General features: G+C 48.2%; 1 protein-coding gene across 1 annotated transcript in view; it reads right to left on the minus strand.

Annotated features, from left to right (window-relative positions):
• CFAP74 (cilia and flagella associated protein 74) overlaps window positions 1-21,671 on the minus strand; it is a 94,793-nt gene that overhangs the window by 31,092 nt on the left and 42,030 nt on the right. Inside the window, exons 19-23 of the mRNA XM_023552509.2 lie at window positions 19,566-19,687; window positions 15,235-15,363; window positions 14,363-14,450; window positions 13,252-13,425; window positions 11,439-11,572 (exon numbers count right to left, since the gene is read on the minus strand). Of these exons, the coding sequence (XP_023408277.2) occupies window positions 11,439-11,572; window positions 13,252-13,425; window positions 14,363-14,450; window positions 15,235-15,363; window positions 19,566-19,687 (647 nt within the window). The remainder of the gene's footprint in view (window positions 1-11,438; window positions 11,573-13,251; window positions 13,426-14,362; window positions 14,451-15,234; window positions 15,364-19,565; window positions 19,688-21,671) is intronic.

The raw sequence follows: 21,671 nt of genomic DNA on the forward strand, positions 1-21,671 counted from the left end.
AGCTCAACAATGAACCACATCTGGACCATCAAGAAGACCAAACCTGCGGCTGGGCCTGAACCAATTCGCTAACTGCAGGGAAGAAGGGCATTGGGCAAAGGAGTGTCCCAAATGTCCCAAAACGGGGCATGTGGTTGACCCCTACCCCAGAGGCTGAACCCTCGCAGTGGCACTGTCAGACTGACGGGACCCAGGGGACTGCCCAGCTCCAGGACAACAGCGTATGTTGACCATCTCCACTGTGGAGCCTCGGGTTGCCATCGACGTGACAGGTAGGAAAGTTGAATTCTTATTAGACACTGGAGCCGCCTACTCTGTCCTGACCCACCACAGAGGGCCCTTCTCTACCCATGCCTGTTGTTACGGGGGTCGACAGGATGCCAGAGATAAGGAACTTTACCTTTCCCTTCGCTGTGCTGTGGGGTCTATTGCTTTGCAACATTCCTTTCTGTATATCTCAGAATGCCCAACCCCTTTGTTGGGCCGTGACCTTTTGTCCCAGTTGGGAGCCACTGTCTCCCTCCAGTAGGCTCAGGGAGGTCTAAATAGTGAAGAAACTTTAGATATTAGCCTGCTAGCCACCTTAATCACAGATCCCCCAGAGCAAAGGCTCCCACCGTCAATCCTAGCTTGAGTAAATCCAACAGTTTGGGACAGCTCCACCCCAGGATGTACCAAAGATGTTTCCCCCATTGTTGTTAAACTTAGGCCAGGGGTAGGATACCCGTGGAGAAGACAGTACCCCCTGAGATCAGAAGCCCAAAAAGGAATTCTCCTGGTCCTGCAGAAACTCCTAGAACAAGGACTTAAACGTCCTTGCCAATCCCCCTGCAATACTCCTATTTTACCGGTGAAGAAACCAAATGGAGAATACCAGTTTCTCCAAGATCTGTGAGCTGTGAATGAAGCAGTAGTCCCCATCCACCCAATAGTTACAAATCCATACACCCTCCTGACGTTAGTACTAGGGGATGCACAGTTCTTCACTGTTTTAGATTTAAAAGATGCTTTCTTCTGCATCCCCTTACACCCAGACTCCCAGTACCTATTTGCTTTTGAATGGAGAGATCCAAAATCTCAAGAAGCTACCCAGTATACAAGGACTGTGCTTTTACAAGGGCTTAGAGACAGACCTCATTTGTTTGGAAATGCTTCAGCCCAAGATTTGAGGGAATGAACACTCCAAGATGGAGTCCTCCTCCAATATGTTGATGATCTCCTCATAGCTAGCAAAACCAAAGAAATCTCAGATGCTAACTCAGTTACTGTCCTCAACTTCTTGGGTGAAAAAGTCTACAAAGTGTCACCCCAGAAGGCCCAAATATCACAACAGCAGGTTCAGTATCTGGGCTTTGTGCTAGTTCCAGGGGTCAGAATGCTGGGCCCCGACAGAAAAAGAGTAATTAAGTCCCTTTCTACCCCCACCAACCGGAAACAGCTTAGAGGATTTTTGGGCATGGGTGGATTCTACTGGATATGGATACCCAACTTTGGCCTTATAGCCAGGTCCTTGTATGAGTCTTTAAAGGGAGAGGAGAAAGGGCCCCTAGAATGGAGGTCAGAATACCAATAGGCATTCCAGACCCTTAAAACTAAGTTGTGCCAAGCCCCTGCATTAGGGCTCCCTGATCTAGCCAAACCTTTCAAATTGTATCTCTATGAAAGATGAGGCCTTGCACTGGGAGTCCTGACCCAACAGGTGGGCCCTGCAACTCACCCCGTTGCCTACTTTTCAAGGCAGCTAGATTCAGTTGCCCAAGCATGGCCCAGCCGCCTTAGGGCTGTGGCAGCTACTGCCCTATGGGTAAAAGAAGCCTCTAAGCTTACATAAGGTCAACCCCTAGAACTTCTTACACCCCATCAAGTTCACACAGTACTAGAAATAAAAGGAAACCAATGGCTGTCTGGGGGTTGGATTACTCAATGCTAGGCCATTTTGTTAGATACCCTAAAAGTATGTCAGACTCTAAACCCCACTTCCCTACTTCCCGACACCAAAACGTCAGAATTAGAACATAGCTGTGTAGAAACAATAGAGCAGGTCTAGTCTAGTCGAGAAGACTTGCAAGGAACACCACTAGAAAACCCACTGATGGGAGTAGTCTGGTACAAAAAGGAAAACAGAAAGCAGGGTATGCAATTGTTAGCACTTGTGAAGTCACAGAAATGAAGGGACTACGACCTGGTACTTCAGCCCAAAAGGCAGAGCTTATAGCTCTGATTCGGACCTTACAGTTAAGACAAAATAAGGTCCTCAATCTATATACAAAGTGTGGATTCCTTGTTCTTCGTACCCATGCAGCAATTTGGAGAGAAAGGGGGTTGTTGACAGCTCAAAATTCCACTATCAAACACAAGGAACTTATACTAAAACTATTGGAGGCAGTACAGCTACCTAAGAGACTGGTAGTGATGCACTGTAAGAGACACCAAAAAGAAGACACTTTGATAGCCCAGGGCAACAGGAAGACTGATCAAACAACAAGGCAGGCAGCCATAACTATGACACCTGAACCAGTGTTAGGACTGTTTCCAAGCCAAGTTGTGACTGAAGGTCCAAAATATGAGGCAGAGGAACAGAGCTGGGCAAAGGCCCAGGGCTACAAGACAAATTCTGAAAGACAGTTTGAAGATGAGGAAGGAAAAATATTAATCCCTAGCCCAATGGTTTGGAAAGTTGTCAAGGGCCTATGTGACTCCACCTACTATGGACAGGAAGCCCTAACTAATCTACTAAAAAGAGTAGCCAAGGGAAGAGGCCTAGAAAGAACAGTCAAATGAGTGGTAAAGGCCTGTGAAACTTGCCTATGTAAAAATCCACAAAACCACCCGATTCCCCCTCCTTTGGCCCAGCCAATCCAACACCAAGGCTTATACCCGGGAGAAGACTGGCAAATAGGCTTCACCGTGATGCCTCCTAAGCAAGGATGTAAATATCTGCTTGTCTTCGTAGATATGCTCACAGGGTGGCTCGAAGCCTTCCCCACCAGGTCAGAAAAAGCCACTGAGATATGTAAGGCCCTCCTCAAAGAACTTATTCCCCGTTTTGGTCTGCCAAAATTGCTCCAAAGTGACAATGGCCCCGCCTTTATAGCAAAGATTACCCAGGGCCTAGCATCATCTTTAAGTATTAGATATAAACTACACATCGCCTGGCATCCTGAATCATCGGGAAAGCTAGAAAGAATGAGCCAAACCCTTAAAAGACATCTGGCAAAACTTTGTCAGGGAACTCAAGAGACCTGGCTACAGATGTGGCCTGTGGCCCTGTTAAGAATAAGAATGGCCCCCAAGAGTAAGTTAAAGCTCAGTCCTTTTGCAATGTTGTATGGAACGCCATCATTAACAACAGACCTTTTCTTTGATGCTGAAAAAACTAATGCCCTGCAGTATGTTATAAATCTAGGCCAGGTGCAGGAAGCCCTCAGAGAATATGGAAATAAAATACTGCCCGCCCCCACTAAAGGTGAAGATACCACCCTTAAACCCAAGGGTTGTGTCTTGCTAAAATCCTGGAAGAAGGGTCTCTGGTGGACCAACTTCAAGAGAAATGGGAAAGAACTCACCAGGTCATATTAGCTACTCCAGTATCCATAAAACTGAAGGGAATAAAACCATGGATTCATAACTCTCGGCTTAAACCTTATCTTCCTCAGGAAATCAGGGAGCCAGAAGAGGCCCTACCTGAATATACCTGCAGCCCCATCGAAGACCTCCGGTTCTTGTTCAAAAGGACAGATAAGTAACCCTAAATGGCCAAGAAACTGATACTCTCCCTCCTGCTACTTCTCCTCTTGCACAGAGTAGCAGGACAGTGGGAAGACAACTCATTAGTCAGACTAGTCCAGGCATACAACTCAGGGTCAAACTTAACTAACTGTTGGATGTGTTTTCATGAACGACACTCTGCCACGACCAGCCACATCTCTTTTGAGGTTTTTCCAGTCACAAATTTTTCTGACACTCCCAATGCATACATATATCTCTATTACCCTATCTTACACACAGCTGCTATTCCTATTGGTAGGGAAGATATTTTCTAACCATGCCTTATGGTTCAACCCAATGAAACTTTCCCTATCCTATGACCAAAACAATAAATAGAACCTTTAAACTAAGACCCACTAGGCACCCAAATACTAATTTCCTTTAATTACACTCATGAACGGAGTTGCATTCTAACTGATAGATTGCAAGAAGGTGGCCCACACCAATGGCTCTGCACAAAGCTCCCTTTTAATATAGGCATCCGATTAAGCTGTTACCAACTCAACTCCACCACATTCCAAGTGCTGCACCTTAATAGAACAAGTTCTACCACTGACTGTACTCCACAAAAGACCATCTGTATTTTCCCTTCAACTACTTCCCAGGTCTGGCTCTTACAACCCTTTAAGAGCCCCAGAATATGGAGACCTTTCAATACAAACCCAATTATTTATGCTGTAGTCCAGACTCAACATAACAGCTCCCTATTTTCTTGGTTGCTTAATGTCAATACTTCTATAAAACTACACAACACTGACCATAGCCCACTCCTATGTGTCCCTAGGGGGTTCTGGTTTGCCTGCCTAGACAAAAATAATTATACCTGGGCATTGGGATGCCTTGACCTGGCCGTGGTGAATGCTGGCTGCTTCCTGGGTGTTGTAACACCTAACAACAAAACAGTTACAATCTTCCAAGCCTCTTCAACTCCAAACGCAGGTTCTTCAAGAGTCATTACTTGAAGAAAAAGGGAGACTATTACCCTTATAGCCCTAGGGATCACTGCGTTAGTTAGAGCCCTCACCAGACTCACAGTGTTTATAATAATGCCCAGGTCCAAAATGTGTCTGGGATCCTTCAAGAAGTCAGTACTGACCCCAGACAGAGTCTGTTGGCCCTGCAGAAGTCCCTGGATTCGCTAGCCAACATGGTCATGGACCACTGGATTGTCTTAGATTTCCTCCTGGCTGAACAAGGGGGCATCTGCACAGCTGCAAACACCTCGTGCTATATGTATGTTAATACCTCTGGGGAGGTAGAGCTTCGGGCTCAGAGAATCCTCCAACATGCTGAATGGCTAAAGACAGCCCATACCCAAATGAGTAACAATATCTGGAACCAGCTTAAGGGGTACCTGCCTTCCCTGACTTGGTTCCTTCCCCTTCTGGGACCCACAGTAACAATCCTCTTATTGCTTTTGTTTGGCCCATGTTTATTCAAACTACTGGTCAAATTTGTGACTTCCAGGCTTAAGCAATTCCAAATAAAGGTCATGATGCTACAGGGATACCAACCAGTCTCAGCTATAAATAACCCTAGTTCCTATAAATCTCTAGAACAGGCAGAGAGAGATTTCTACTCTATTAGGCAGCACAGCACCCATTTGCCAGCATGAAGAAGTTACAGAAGAAGAGACCTTCACCCATGTTCCCTTTAAGAATAAAGAGTATGAAATCTCTCAGGGGGGATTGAGACAGATAGCATTAGCTGTGCCGGTGGCTGAACAAAAGAGCTGTTAAAAGATTATCATCTAGAAACTGGGTAAACAGAAACCACACCCTGTCATGAGACAGACAGGTTTAACTGTGCTGGTGGAACAAAAGAGCTTTTAAAATATTACCATTTAAAAGTTGGGTAAGCAGGAACCCACCCTGCCAACATGAAATAAGATCGAAACAACCTATGAATTACTATCTCCTTCTTAGTGTTTTTCTAGTCCCCTCCTCCTTTACAGACTCCTCATGCACAGAAGAACAAAGTGTGACCACTGTTTAACCTTCCTTAGCCTTCTAAAGATGGCGATGTAGTGCCGAAGATCAAGTGCACTTGTGCTACATTCCATAAGTGATGCCAAGGGCTGCTGAGAGCACTCCATTTCAAATATCAGCAAGTTCCATCTTAGATTCCAGATGCATGTGCAACCTGATTAACATACACTGCCATTCTGGGAAGTACCTGCCCCATGAAAGAAGCCCACTAAATATTCATTACTCTATTGTCTCCACCGAACCCACACAAGCCCTAGCCTTGCTTCCCTTTTAGAGTCAGTCTTTTAGAGAGGCTTAGATCCTTGTTGATGCCATTTGCTTGACTCAAGGAAAATAAAGCTTGCTGAAGATAAAGTTTGTCTCTCGTGTATATTCTTACTTGGGAAAAGACAAGGACCCTTTGTGTCAGATTGACAATTGGTGACAACACAATACTGGGAATCATGGCCTAACCAACTGGACACATATTTTTTTGGGACACAATTCAACCCATGACAATGTCATTTGGACCTGCCGGGGTCCCTGCGCTGAGAATCTCCTAGACCTAGGAGACAGAGAGCTGTAATACTGGAGATAGCACAAGACAGCAACATGCAGGAGCAGAGAAATGGCAGCACAGCAGAGCCAGGAAGCAGGTGCAAAACAGTACAGTGGGCTTCCTGGCCCATGGAGTGAGGTGGCTACAGTGGGTGTGCTGACCCACAGAGCAAGAAGGCTAACAGCCTTCAGGCAGGAGGCTTACTGGTAGAGTGAGGTGCCTCTGGGCATTTACTGGTGGAGCTGAAGAGATTTGTAACACTTTCCTGAGCAGGGCAGGGCTGAGGGGCTGAGAGGCCGATGGCCAGAGAGAGGCCTGCCTGTGACAAGGCTGAGAAGAAGCTGTTCTGATTGAAGAACATCCTGAATCATTCCTGATCCTGAACTGTAATGTGTTAATTCCCTAATAAACCCCATAATTATAAGTATTGTCTGTGAGTTCTGTGTGGCCATTGCAATGAATTATCGAACCCAGCAGAGAAGTAGAGAGTGCCATGGGACAGATGGCTGGTGTCAGAATTGGTAAAAATAGGAAAAGAATTGGAAAGAGGAAGTATGTCTGACCTCTGCTCATGGGAATTAGCCTTGGGCTGTTGATCTTGATTCTCCTTTCCCCTTGTGATGTTAGAGGAGGTCTGATGACACTGTTGTGCCATTTTTACACACCTGATGCCAAAGTTAGACAAAACTAAGAGAAAATGGTGCCTAATCTTAGATAAGGCATGGTGAAGAGATCCACAATCAGGGTTAGTGAGGCAATGCCAAACTGAGCCAAAAAAAAGAAAAAAAAAATTCTAGCAGACCAGGAATAGAAGGAAGAATCCTTAACTAACGAAGGGTGTCCAATAGACTTTAATAAATTCAACCACCGTGGATGGAGTTATTTCTGGCATCTGTGCAGGAGAAAAGGAGGAGAGCAACAAGACATCTGCCAGGCTGAGAAGTCCTGAGGAATCAAGAGATGCTCACTCAAAGGTGCAGGGAGCCCATCTTAGACCAGCAGCTGGACCTGGGAGGGATGTGCATGGTCCCAAAATGGGTGTGCAGCAAGGAAAAAATGTCCCTCCTAGAGCAAAGTTCCATGCTACTGAGAAACTTCTGGGAATGAAGTCCAAATGTAATGGACAGGCATAAAAGACAAAGCAAAAAGAAGGTTCAAATAAAAGGGGGGAAGGGAACAGAAAAGATAGAGCCAAGAAAGCTGGAGATGGAGCTCGAGGGCCAGAAGTTAGAAAAACTATCTAAACTGGGCCCCTTGTAGAAGTCCAGGAAAAGTAATTGCATATAAAAATGAGCAAAAAGATTAGGATTAAACAAGATTAAGATCAAATCACAAATCAAGTTGTTATAAGACAAAAGAGAATAAGGGGCAGAAAACACTTAATCAGACAATAAAAACATGCCAGAAAGATATGCCATGAAAGACTCAAAAGTGCAAATGCAGTAATTCAAAATGCACTAAAAAACTTGAGGAAATACAAGATAGGAAGTGGCTACATAAATCATAACAACAAGAACTGAGAAATGAGGTGTTAGAATTCAGGAAAGAATTACAAATAAAAGAAATTTCAGAAATGAAGCCTCAACTAAAAGAAACTCATGAATGAAGGAACACAGCAGATAACTCCTTAAGAGAAATATAAGATTAAAAGGTAGAGTATTTAAAAATTAAAAAAGAAAAAAGCAATGAAAAGAATTCAAGAGACAGTGGCAAACACAGAAGAAAGGCAAAGAAGATCCATCATACATATAACAGGAGATCCCAAAGAAGGAAACTGAAGAGAATAGAACAAATATGAAGGACTAAAATTCAAGGACGCTTTCCTGAAATGCAATTAAAAATTTTTGAAAAATACTGTGTACCTGAGAAAATCAATCAAGAACAATCAAGTCTGCAATGTAATCTTATAAAATTCTTGAATTTTAAATAAAAAGAAAAAAATGTCTTTAAATATCCAGGAAAAAAGAAAATCTGATGTCATCAGATTTTGACAGACATGCTTCATGCCAGAAGACAGTGGAAGAAAGAAAACATAAGCCTTTTTATTCAGCTAAACAAACTTTCAAGAATAAAAGGCACAGGCAAACTATCATCAACATATAAAAAATCAGGGAGTACTGTTCCCACAAACTCTTCTTTAGCAACGTAACAGAGAATGAGCTCTATTCTCATAGTCTCTAGACCTCAACATAGGACTAGTGGTAAGCATCACGTACAATTACCCACAGAATTAAGACCAGATGTGAGACATAAGGCAGAGACTATAGCATATACTAGCTATATGCTTTGTCAACATACGTAAAATACAACTATAAAACATGAAGAAAGAATGGGGAGAGCATATGGAAACATGTTTACATTGTTTTTTGTTATATTGTTGTGGCAGTGCTGATATTGCTTTCATGAGATTTTGTATGAAACATGGGATAAAACAGATGAGTAGTTATGTGATATTTTGAATTCTCTCAGGAGGGTTCTCAGTGTGGGAGATAGGAGACATGGAAGATGTCAGATATAGACAGTCCTGAATTTGAATTGGATGTGTCAGTGTGAACTTTTGAGGTATTTTATCTCCTAGCTTTGTCTACTGAAAAGACCTGGAAACAGTGACCAACATCCATGAGCAACCCCAGCATCGAGACTGTGGTCTCTAAATGCTACTCCCACTAAAAGGAGTCAGCGAGTGTGCAAAGATGGGGAAGTGAATGGGTCCCCCAGGAGGAGGGATGGGGGGTGGCTGGCCAGGAAGCCTTGAGCAGTGGGCATGAGTTTACCAGGAAAGTGGGCAGGCGTGGGCATGAGCTTTCCAGGAAGGTGGACAGCACATTATAGGTTTTCTCCCTGTCACTGCAGAGGTGGAGGGTGGAGAATCAGAGGTCAGCCGTGGAGGCTGTGTTGAGTATGATGCAGGGAAGTGTGTGTGGGTAAGTTGGGCTACACTCCATTTGGCTGGAGGGTAACCTGGTAAGCAGGAGAGGACATCGGGGGTGAGGGGCAGTGAGGAGGGGATCAAATCAGTGGACTGGACATCCCTGAGGGGCACTCCAGGAGAAAGGACTGGTGTACATGAGTCACATTTGGGAAACCAGGCAGGGACATGCTTGTCCCTTCATGCTGTTTAATTACTGAGGCCTTATGACGTGAACTTTCCATAGCCCTCTGCCAGATGGCTCCTGTCTTAACTTTTGGCAGTTTCAATTTGCATGTAGATAGTTCTTTAAAAATTAAACACATACATTTGTTCATCCAGCACATATTTATGGCGCTTCTGTGATGGGCTAGATGCTGTTATAGGGCACTAGCTTACCTTAACAATGAAAACAGACAAAACCTCCTCTTCTCATGGGACTTATTTCCAGAGGGCCAGGAGAGAGCTAAACAAGCTACCAAAGTTTCACGGTATGTTGTTGTTATGGAGTCAGCCCGATTCATGGCAACCCCATGCACAATGGAATTAAATGCTGCCTGGTCTTGTGCCATTCTCATGATCAGTTGCAGATCAGACTGTTGTCATCCACAGGGTTTTCACTGGCTGATTTTCAGAAGCAGATTGATAGGCCTTTCTTCCTAGTTTGTCTTAGTGGGGAAGCTCCACTGAATCCTATTCAGGATCATAGCAACACACAAGCCTCCACTGACTGGCAGATGCACGGCTGGGAATCTAACCTGGGTCTACTGGATGGAAGGAGAGAATTCTACCACTGAACCACCACTGGCCCATTCACAGTATGTTAGAGGCTGAGAAAAAACTGAACAGGGGTAGAGGGTTGAGGGGGGATGGTAGGAGCCCCCACTGGAAGGTGCTTTTTCTCTGCGACTCTAACTCTCATTTCACCCCATAATATCACACTGCCCATGAACCCATTCCCCCTTCCAGCAGGTCCTGGCATACTGTGGAGCCACTAGCCAGGCTGATTTCACCCAGTTGTCTAGACCTGACCTCACTTGGTTGTTGAGGTCCAGCCAGGACAGGGTAGCGTGAACCTGGGAACACGGTGGAGACAGAATGAGATGGAAGGAGAGGCAGGTGGAGTGGGCGCAAGCACAGAGGGGAGGAAGGGCCTCTGGCGGGCCTTGACACCATCTCTGAGGCTGTCCTCACGCACACTCACATCCCCACCCAGGGTCCCCTGGGGTTTGACACACTGCTCCCAGCCTCTGAACCAAAATGTTTTCACTTGAGGCGGATGACTGAAGCTAGCAGTGAGAACCAGCCCTTATTACAGAGTGCTTCTCCCCTTCCTGCTTCATCCCCACCCTCCATGACCTCCTTCTCCCTTCTCTTAAGGAGGATCAGGGACCCCTCAAGTCATGCAGTGTTTCAGAGCAGGCTCATGTCCAGATCCCCCTGCTGCTAGAGGGGTGCTCTCTACACACATGCAACTCTCACACACACTGAAACATGCACACTCACACACATGCACTCACATATGCATTCATATACATGCACACAAAAACTCACACATTACACATTTACAAGTCCTCGTACGTGCAATAATACACATGCAAACTCACACACCCTCATACACACAAGCACACTCACATATACTTGCACATACTCACATACACACAAGCACACTCACATGTACTTGCACACACTCATACTCACACATGTGCAGTCACACACATGCACACACACTCAAATGCTCACACATTCGTAAACATACATGCATGCACATGTGCAAACACACACATGCACTTATATATACAAACTCATACTCATACACACATGCACTCACACACACACGCAGGCATGAACTTATACACACATGCACACACACATAAAACTCATATGGGCACATATATATGCATGCACACACATGCTCACACACAAACGCCCTTTTATGTGCTCATACACACAGTGCACTCACACATATGCACACACACATGCACACTCACACATGCACACAGAGGTGAGCTGGCCAGTGTGAAAGTCAGCCAAACTCCCAGGCCTGTCTCTGTCTGCCCAGGTCTGCAGTGTTGTGCAGCCCATCTCTGTGGTCAGCCTGGCCCCAGGTTCAACTGCTGAGACTTCTTGGCAGGTGGGGTCCAGAAGCCAGGCTGGTGGCACAAGGGTAGGTGGGGAGGTCGCCCTGAGCTACATGTGCCAGACCCTGCACATGGCCCTCACCTGGTAGCCTCACCTGTTAATCTCTGATTTGCAGACCAGCTCGAAGCTATACTCCCTGGCCTTGGTGGGCTGGAAGATCACGTCAAGTTGCAAACTTTCCAGTGGCAAGATCGTCCCAAACCCATCGTTCGGCTGAATGTCCACGAACTGGCAAATGAAAAAAGCCATTGATGCCAGAATGAAAACTGTTGGTCTTGGCTGGGGGAATGTCTCAGAGGGAGCTGTGTGGACATGCAGGTAGCAGAGATGTGTGTGAGTGTGTGTGTGAGAAAGCGTGAGAGTGTATGAGTGTGCGATGTGTGCATATGTGCATGAGTGTGTGATGGTGCAGTGCAGTGAATTACTTAATATGGTTCTTGTAGCCATAGTCTTTGTGACTCCCACACAATGATTAGGTGGGGGTATGCAAATGAGGTGCTTGTGGCCCACCAAGGGGGCTGGACTGGACAGCTTGCTAATAATACAAGGTGCATGACACCCTTGTGGGGGTGGGACCATGCAAATAAATTGTATGGAACTGTAATGAGGGGATTTGTCAGTTTCACCATCCCAGAGGCAGAAAGGGGAGACCTGACTACCATCAAGAAGAAGAGATGGGAGTGGAGCACATCATACAGACCCAGGTTCCCTTCGCTGAGACCCTCCTAGACCCAGGAGATGGAGAGAGGAGCTGTACCACTGGGGACGGCAAGACTGTGAGAAGCAGCTGTAGAGAAATGGTGGCAGCAGAGGCAGCAGAACCAGGAAGCTGGTAAGAGATGGTGAGGCGAACTTCGCAGCCCATGGAGCATGAGAACTGACTGCCTTCAAAGCAGGAGGCTTGCAGGTGGAGTGGGGTGCCTCCAGGTACTTGTCGATGGAGATAGGCTTGCCAATCCACTGAGTGCTTTCAGGCTGAGGCTTACTGGTGGAGTGGAGTGCCTCCTGGCACTTACTGACAGAACTAAAGAGCTTTGTAACACCTGCCCGAGCAAGGCAGAGGCTCGGCTGAGGGGCCGAGGGCTAGAGAGAGACCTGCCTGCAGGCACGGCTGAAAAAGAGGCTATTCTGGTGGAAGAACTGTATCCTGAATTGTAACCTGTTACTTCCCTAATAAACCCCATAACCATGAGTATGGTCTGTGAGTTCTGTGTGGCCATTGCAAATGAATTATTGAACCCAGCAGAGAAGTAGACAGTGCCACGGGAGGGACAGCTGGTATCAGAATTGGTAAAAAGGTTGGAGGGTGGAGGTGTGTTTAACCTCCACCTCATAGGAATCAGCCTTAAGCTGTTAATTTTGATTCTCTTTCCCCCTTGAGAAGTTACAGGAGGTCAGACTCCTCTACCACATCATTTTTACGGATGGGTGTGATGGGTGTGTATGGATATGCAATGGGTGTGTGGGTGTGTGCGTGAGTGGACGGCAGGATCAGTGATGAGGCAGCCCAGGAGGGGTGAGGAGGAGGCTGGGGCTGGGCTTGTTTGCCTGCCCTGTAAGGCCCGGGCAGGCATGAGTTCTGGAAGGAAGGGTGGGGAGAGGAGTCTGGAATCCAACAGAGAGGGGGCTTCAGGGGTGTGGTGGAGCAAGGAGGGAAGGAGAGACAGAAACCAAGAGGAAGAGGCAGAGAGAAGGGGCAAGGCAGAGATTCATGGTAGAGGGTGGGGTTCAGGGAGAGGATGGGCAGAAAGACACAGGTGGGAGTGGAGTCCAGGGGAGGGTCTGAGGCCTGTTGCTACCTAGGACCGGGGCCCATGGCAGCAGCTGCCTGTGACCTGGCCCCCATGGCATTCCCACGCTTGGTCCCCCTTCCCAGCCCCCCAGCCATGGCTGACCACGGGAGGTACCTTGGGAAGTCCAACGAACCCAAACTCCTGGGGTAGGAGGGAGTGGTTGTGGAGGGTGATGTTGGTCTTAATTGCCTCGTAGATGGTGCAGTATCCAAAATCCACCTCTGAGGGGCTGATTTCCAAGTCCGAGGTGGTCACGATGGCGTGGACAATGAACCCCACAGGCCTGATCTGGGTACAAAGGGCAAAGACGCATGCCCCGTCACCGGCAGTAGGTTTTACTCCGAATGTTCCCAGGAACAGCAAAGGCACCATGACGAAGAACGAGTACCACTGCTGCCTTGTGGGCATGGCACACCAATTCTTCAGGAACACAGAGTCTGTCTTTAAAGGAACCACGGTTTCTTGGGAGTGCCCTGGCTTGTGAGACTGTGAGGCCGAGTCACAGGCAAGTGGCCATGGGGAAGCACATGTGTGGGAGGGCACGTTGTCCTGATGTGAGTGCACATATGTGTGGTAGTGTGCCTGTGAGTGTGGCGTGTTTGCTGCACTGGGTGTGTACATATGCACACCTCTGTGTATGTGTGTGTGCACACATGTGCCTCTAAGTCTGTGTGGTGCACTGGCTGTGTACGTGTGAGTACCTGTGTATGTGTGGTGCGTTGAGTGTGAAAATGTGCACCTCTGTGTATGTGTGTGGCTGTGAATGTGTGCGGTGCACTGGGTGTGTACACGTATGCACTTCTGTATGTGCGTGCACGTGTCTGCCTGTGTATATGGCACACAGGGTGTGTACATGTGCCCACCACTCTGTATGTGTGTATATGAGTGTGTGCATATCTGTGCACGAGTTTGGAGGCCTGGGGCAGCCCGCCCTGGACAGGATTTGAGGCTCTTGGATCATCCAGGCTCCCCTTTGGCCGACAAACCACCCGCCTACTTCCCCCTTGTGCTCTTGGTGGCTTGGGCAAGAGACACCTCTAGCCATCAGCCATCAGAACCTGTCCCAGAAGGCAAGTGATGGTGGGCTCTGTGGACCCAGCACCCTACTTTTCAGAGGCTCACTCTGCACAGAGCCCAGCCTCCCAGAGCACTATGGTCCCCCAGAGCAGTCCAGCTTCTAGGGACTTGGGGTAAGGCGCTGTGCCCGGAATGGGGCCACACGGACCTGGTCAGCCACCCAGATGGTCATCGGGGCCTCCAGGACTCGGGACTCCTTGTCAAAGTATTTCCCTGCATCTTCCGGGAGAGAGTGTCTGAAAGAGGTGAGTACATGCATATGTAATTTTTCTCCTTTGTATTTTCTGCAATGCCAGTACAACCATTTATAAACAGCACTTTGGATCATGGCAGCGCTGAGACATATGAAACATGGAGCTCCAGAGCAGATCCTGTGGCAGAACTCCTGGGCAGGGCGACAGACCGTGCTCTGCAGGCTGAGTCTCTCCGAGCCGAGTCTTTGAATCAGCTCAGCACTCCAAAGAACACCACCATTGTCTGACTGGGGGTGTCGGCCTGTTTCTGAACAACAGGGCTCAAACCCACATACGTACATTTATTATGTTTTAAATTAATAAGCCATTTGCAACTTAAAGGAATCCAAAGAAACCCCTTTCAAAATGCATAATCACTTGTTTAAAAGTTTGCCGTCTCATTATAAAACGAAACCAACAGCATGATAAGAAATTTCAGGGACAGCACAAATAAGAAAAAGGAGCCTTGGTGGCACAGTGATTAAGCACTTAGCTGCTAACCAAAAGGTCGGCAGTTCAAACCCACCCAGAGGCTCCCTAGGAGAAAGATGTGACAGTCTGCTTCTGTAAAGATTACAGCCTTGGAAATTCTGTGGGGCAGTTCTACTCTATAGGGTCGTCATGAGTTGGAATCGACTCAATGGCAATGGGTACAAATAAGAAAAGAGCTCATTGTCATTATGATGGGCAGCTGCCAAGGCCAAGTCAGGGAGGCAGCTCTGATTTCAACAAACTACCTCAGCCGCCGCCCACCACCCCCTCCTTGGCCCTTTCCCGCTCCCCTCACCGTGGCAAGAACTTGAGCTGCACCGAGTAGGATGACAACGCCTGGATGTAGCCGGTCTCAGGCAGGAGCTCTATGTGGCCCCGCAGCTCCCTGCAGACCTCGAACCTCAGGCGCAGGGCTGCCTTTGACCTGAGGATGTTGGACATTGAGACAGGGGCTCAAGGTCTTGGGTTCCAGAGGTGGGTTTTCCTGAAATGGAATCTGCAGCAGTCTTAAAGGTAAAAGTACTTCAACTGGAAAATGGCGCTAACGATCAGTCCTCAGAGCCCAGAGTCTAGAGGGAGGGTCTGTGGGGCAGGGGGTTGTGGGACCTGGGAGGCATGTACGGTGGGACCCCCAGGGGCTCTGCCCTCCTTCTGCCTGGGCCAAGGCTTGGAAAACGGTGTGCAGGTCCTGGCCCAGTCCTGGGGCAGGCAGACGCCCACACCCCCACACCCCCGGCCTCCCCCCTCTTCTCTCACTCCTGTACCCCTCTACCCCTCCACCCCCAGAGCAGAAGCCCCTGCAGAAGGAACAAGGGGGGCAAATGTTGTGGGGTGAATTGTGTCCCCCAGACATGTTCAAGACCTAACGCCCCCCACCTGTGAAATGACCTTGTTTGGAAATATGGTCTTTGCAGTGATCATTAATTAACAGAAGGTCATAACAGAGTAGGGTGGGTCCTAACTGTATCTAAGTGGTGTCCTTGTAAAAGAGGGGAAGAGACAGAGAGACACAAAGGGGGAACAGGAAGACAGCAAGTGGCCACTGAGGCAGAGACTGGAGTGATACAGCTACAAGCCAAGGAACTCCTGGGGCCACCAGAAGTTGCACCCAACAAGGGAGGACCCTGCCCCAGAGACTTAGGAGAGAGCAAGACCTGCTGATACCCTGAATTTGGACTTTTGGTCTCCAGAGCCATGAGAAAATAAACTCCTGTTATTTAAATCTGCCCACATTGTGGTCCATAGTTACTCCATGGGTACAGAGTAGAACTGCTGTATAAGATTTTCAAGGCTGTGACCTTTCAGAAGCAGGTCACCAGGCCTTACTTCCGAGGTGCCTCTCAGTGGGTTTGAATTGCCAACTTTTTGATTAGTAGTCGAGCACTTAACTATATGCGCCACCCAGGTCCTTACGAGTCGGAATTGGCTTGAGGGCAATTAACAACAACACCTTTGTGGTTCCTTGTTCTGGTAGCCCCAGAGGACTGAGATGGGGGCCTGGGTGCTCGAGAGGCGGCTCACCCTGTAGAAACATGACTCCGTGACCCGTTCCATCCTCCCAGCGCACCCTCCCGAGACCATGGGGGAGGGAAGAGATGGGTGCAGGGGGATCAGAGGGGTCTTCCAGGTGTGGTCTGTCGCGTGGTGCCATGGGTGGTGTGGCAGCTCCTGTGCTGTCACAGAGCTCTCCAACACAGCGCACACCCAGCCCGCCACCTACTAGTACCTGCATGTTGATGATGCGTGCCACATCCGGGCACTATCTCTCTCCAGCCTCACGTTTAGCTGCCTTCCAGATACTTCCCAGTGGTCATCAACAGGCCTCTAAGACTCCTTATAATCCCCGCCAGCCTTCCTGAGGAGGGCTGGACACCTCAAAATGACGTCGCATATGCCCCCACTTGGGCAGACACCGGACCATGTTGACATGTGTGGTGTGTCAGCGTGATGAAGGCACTCTGACCCATGATCTGCTGTCATGAATTGAATTGTGTCCCCTGAAAATGTGTGTCAATTTGGCTAGGCCATGATTCCGAGTATTATGTGATTGTCCACCACTTTGTCATCTGATGTGATTTGTTGTTACCGTATGATGTTAATGAGGTAGGCTTAGCGGCAGTTATGTTAATGAGGCAGGACTCATTTTACAAGACTAGGTTGTATCTCTTAAATCAATCTCTTTTGAGATATAAAAGAGAGAACCAAGCAGAGACACGAAGACCTCATACCACCAAGAAACAAGAGCCAGGAGAACAGCATGTCCTTTGGACTTGGGGTCCCTGTACCTAGAAGCTCCTAGACCAGGGGAATATTGATGACAAGGACCTTCCCCCAGAGCCAACAGAGAGAGAAAGCCTTCCCCTGGAGCTGGCACCCTGAATTAGGACTACTATCTTCCTAGACTGAGGAAATAAATTTCTGTTTGTTAAATCCATCCACTTGTGGTATTTCTGTTACAGCGGCACTAGATGATCAAGACACCTGTACAATGAGTCTCTGCGGCAGCCGGCCCAGACAGCCAGGGCATAGTCAATGACTGGTGCTTCCCTATTTTGCTCCCCGTCCAGCTCAGGACCAGCTAGAGAAAGCCGAATATGTCCTCCTAGCCAATTACAGGGATACCCCCACCTAGTCACCTGCCCCGGTCTCCCCAGCTAGCGCCTCCCTCAGGGCGCACTGAAGCCGTTCCTACTTCACTCTTGGCTCCCCACCCTTGCCTGCCTCTGAGTCTCTGTGGCTGACACCTGCGTGTCCGCTCCAAGTAAACGGCTTCTCTTCTCCACTGAGAGCCTTGTTATTTCCACAGGAGGGGTGATCTCTAAGCTAAAGAAGGAGAAGGTCCAGCCGCAGGGTGCTGGGTCCTTGGTCCACACAGAACCAGTAGTTGCGGCTTGGAGACTCCCACCCTCATCTGTCTCCTGGCTGCCCAGGCCTGCTGCCCAGTGCCCCAGCTTCTGGACTCCCACCGCCCTGAGCCTCCCATCCACAGAGAATTCAACGGCAAAACAAAGTCGGCTAAGGGACACATACAGGGAGCCAGGCCCTGAAGGGGAGCCCCCACATGAGACACCCCTCGGGGCACGAGGGTCTCTCCTGTGGCCCAAGTGGTAGAAAGCCTCCCTCCTTCCTCATGTCCTTTGTACAGAGAGGCCTGAGTCGGCTCCACCAGTTTCGCGTTTTATCTCAGATGCTGCTGGTGGGCCTTCCTTGAACACATGCGTTAACACCTTTTGCTACCTCTCTGTCCATAAAACTGGCCAATGAATCAAATCCACAAATGGCTCGTACTGAACTACAGCAATCCTTAAACAAACTTACATTGTCAATCTGTGCCTGGGAAGGGGGCTACCGAGAGAGTAAATCCGACCCTCTGGTCCCTCCACCCATTACGATAAAGCACATGGCACACACAGTCAGAAGCAGACACCCTTTCACCCTGAGACGGACTCAAGAAAGCACAATGCCCCGTCTCCCGGTCTCCCCAGTAAACACATCTGAGCTCTTCCTTCAGGCTCCCACCTCTCTAGTGACACCGCTTTATCCCTGACTCTGTCACACCCTCGCAGATCAGCCAGCCATGGGAGGAAATTGCATCCCCCCACCCCCGCCCTGTAACCTTGGTAACCTGTGCTTTTTCCTTCAAGTTCCTGATGTACAAAGAGATGAATGAAGAACAATACAGGCTTGGGGCGGGGGGCGGGGGGAGGAGGCACGAGGTGCTTGCCAGTGAAGCGGGCTGTGTGGGAGGAGTGGGGGCACATTGCACTTCCTTGTCTGCCTGGGTCAGAAGCACGGGCATGGGGGGACAGATTTCGGGGGTCAGTGATGCTCTGCCCTCTCACCTGGGGCCACATACACACACGGGTATGATTCATGGAGGTTTACTGTGCTCTCTTCTGAGGACCTGCCCACCTTTCTCCAAATGAGGGTTACATACCAATAAAACGGACAGGGCTGCGGGGACCCGGATGCCCTTGCACACATGCAGGGCACGTACCTTCTGTTCTCGGTGCCCTCTCTGAGCTTCTGGCCCAGCTGTGCTCCCCCTGCCCTCCCCCCAGGTCCCTGGCCCAGGGGCTGCAGAAAACTCTCCACAGCATGTGTGTCTTTCCCTCTGCCCATCCAGGGTTAGGGGCTCGCACCGTGTGACCTGAGCGTGCGGGTTGGTTAGGTTCCTATTACTGCTGTCACAACTTCCAACAAACTCAGTGGCTTAAAACAACACTGATTTGACTGTCTCACAGTTCCGGAGGCCAGAAGTCTGAGATGGTTCTCACAGAGTTAAAATCATGCAGTCCGCAGGGCTGGTTCTTCCTGGGAGTTGGGAGCTGGGGAATCCATTTCCTTGCCTTTTAGGGCTTCTAGAGGCCTCCCATATCTCTTGGCTCTTGGACCCCTCCTCCATCCCCAAAGCCAGCAACTGCATCTTTCCATCCTCTGCCTCTGTCATCACATCCCTTCTCTGACTCTAACCCTCCTGCCTCCCCCTCCTAAGGACGCTGTGATGACACTGGGCTCACCTAGATCATCTAGGACAACCTCCCATCTCAAGACCCTCAGCTTGATCCCATCTGCACAGTCCCAGGGCCTCTCCCAGCACAGAGTCCTGGTACAGCCGGGGCTCACCTTGTGTGTACGAGCACGGAGTCCTGGTACAGCCGGTCATACATGCAGATCTTCAGGTCCACGTTGGGCTTTGGCACCCAGACAGGCACGTCGATGGCAATGCCAACGACTTTGAAATACAGCTGGGTTGGAAACGGAAATTCAGCAAACACTCACATCAGTGCCTGGGGTAGCAGAGGAGTGCTGGCCGGCAAAGAACTTGCCAACGTTGCTCCATAACTTGTTAAACTTTTTCAGGTACCAGGAGGTCAATAATCAAACAAGCCATGCTCTGAAGTTCTGTGGCACTTTTCATGTCGTATAATTTCTAAAAACATTTTCTTATAAATATTTCCAAACATAAAAAAAATAGTCTATTGAATTGCCATCATCAGCTTCATAATTACCAACATTTTAGGCTGCTTAAAAGAAAACTTTTACTAAAATATAACTCATCATACAGAAAAGTGAGCACATTATGAATCTTTCATAGATTATAAAAAATGCAAGCTCACCACCAGCCCATGAAGGTGGGGCACACATGGACTGGGGTGGGGGCAGGGGCGTTGCGAAAAACATAACCTGTTTCTGGGGTCAGAGATAAGAAGATCGGACAGAATAAACAGAAAACTTGCCCAACAAAATGGAGCTGCTGGAAGGGAAAAGCGGCAACATAATGTAGAGATGGTGGCGTGCTAGCAAATGCTTACAACCAGCTCTGGGGGTGGGTGCAGCACCGTCCGTCTGCTGAAAGCCAGCCACCTTATGAACAGCCCCTCTCAGATGGCCTGGCTTTCAGGTGTCACCTGTCTCCTGCTGACCCTGGTGATTCATTCATCAGACAAGGGCTGGGGAGAGGAGATGGGGTGAGCATGAGCCTGCCTGTGCACAGGAGCTCCTGAAACAATGGGGGTTTGGTGGGAGGGAAATTCTAACAATTCTAATGACAGCTGCATAAAACCTAGGGGTCAAGGGCCGAAAAGGGGAAGAAATAAAAAGGTTCCAGAAAGTTCATTTTATGTTGGCCATAAGGAAGTGTGGGAATTCTGGAACACTTAATTGTGCTCATGTAGAACCTGGAAACCCTGGTGGCGTAGTGGTTAAGTGCTACAGCTGCTAACCAAGAGGTCGGCAGTTCAAATCTGCCAGGCGCTCCTTGGAAACTCTGTGGAGCAGTTCTACTCTGTCCTGTAGGGCTGCTATGAGTTGGAATCGACTCCACGGCAGTGGGTTTTTTTTGGTATGTAGAACCTGTACATGGATCAAGAAGCAGTCATTCAAACAGAACAAGGGGATACTGTGTGGTTCAAAGTTGGAAAAGGTGTTCAGCAGGGATGTATCCTTCCACCGTACTTATTAAATCTGTATGCTGAGCAAATAATCTGAGAAGCCAGATTATATGAAGAAGAACTCGGCATCAGGATTGGAGAAAGACTCATTAACAGCCTGACATAGGCAGATGACACAACCTTCCCTGCTGAAAGTGAAGAGGACTTGAAGCGCTTGCTAGTGAAGATCAAAGACTACGGCCTTCAGTATGGATTACACCTCAACATAAAGAAAACAAAACTCCTCACAACTGGACCAATAAGCAACATCACAATAAACGGAGAAAAGATTGAAGTTGTCAGGGATTTCATTTTTACTTGGATCTATAATCAACGCCCATGGAAGCGGCAGTCAAGAAATCAAATGATGTATTACATTGGGCAAATCTGCTGCAAAAGACCTTGTTAAAGTTTTAAAAAAAACAAAGATGTCACTTTGATGACTAAGGTGCACCTGAACCAAGCCATAGTCTTTTTTCAATTACCTCATATGCATGCCAAAGCTGGGCAATGACAAAGGAAGACAGAAGATCTGATGCTTTTGAACTGGGTGTTGGTGAAGAATATTGAACATACCATGGAGTGCCAGAAGAACAATTAGTCTTAGAAGAAACAGAACTAGAACACTCCTTAGAAGTGAGGATGGTGAGACTTCAGCTCACTTACTTTGGACCCATCATCAAGAAACACCAATTTCAGAGGTAGGGCCAAGATGGTAGAATAGCCAGATGCTTCCAGCGATCCCTCTTAAAACAAAGACCAGAAAAATCAAGTGAAACAATTGTATTTATGACAAGCT

This window comes from Loxodonta africana, chromosome 3 (genome assembly GCF_030014295.1).
Source record: "Loxodonta africana isolate mLoxAfr1 chromosome 3, mLoxAfr1.hap2, whole genome shotgun sequence".
NCBI classification, from domain to species: domain Eukaryota; kingdom Metazoa; phylum Chordata; class Mammalia; order Proboscidea; family Elephantidae; genus Loxodonta; species Loxodonta africana.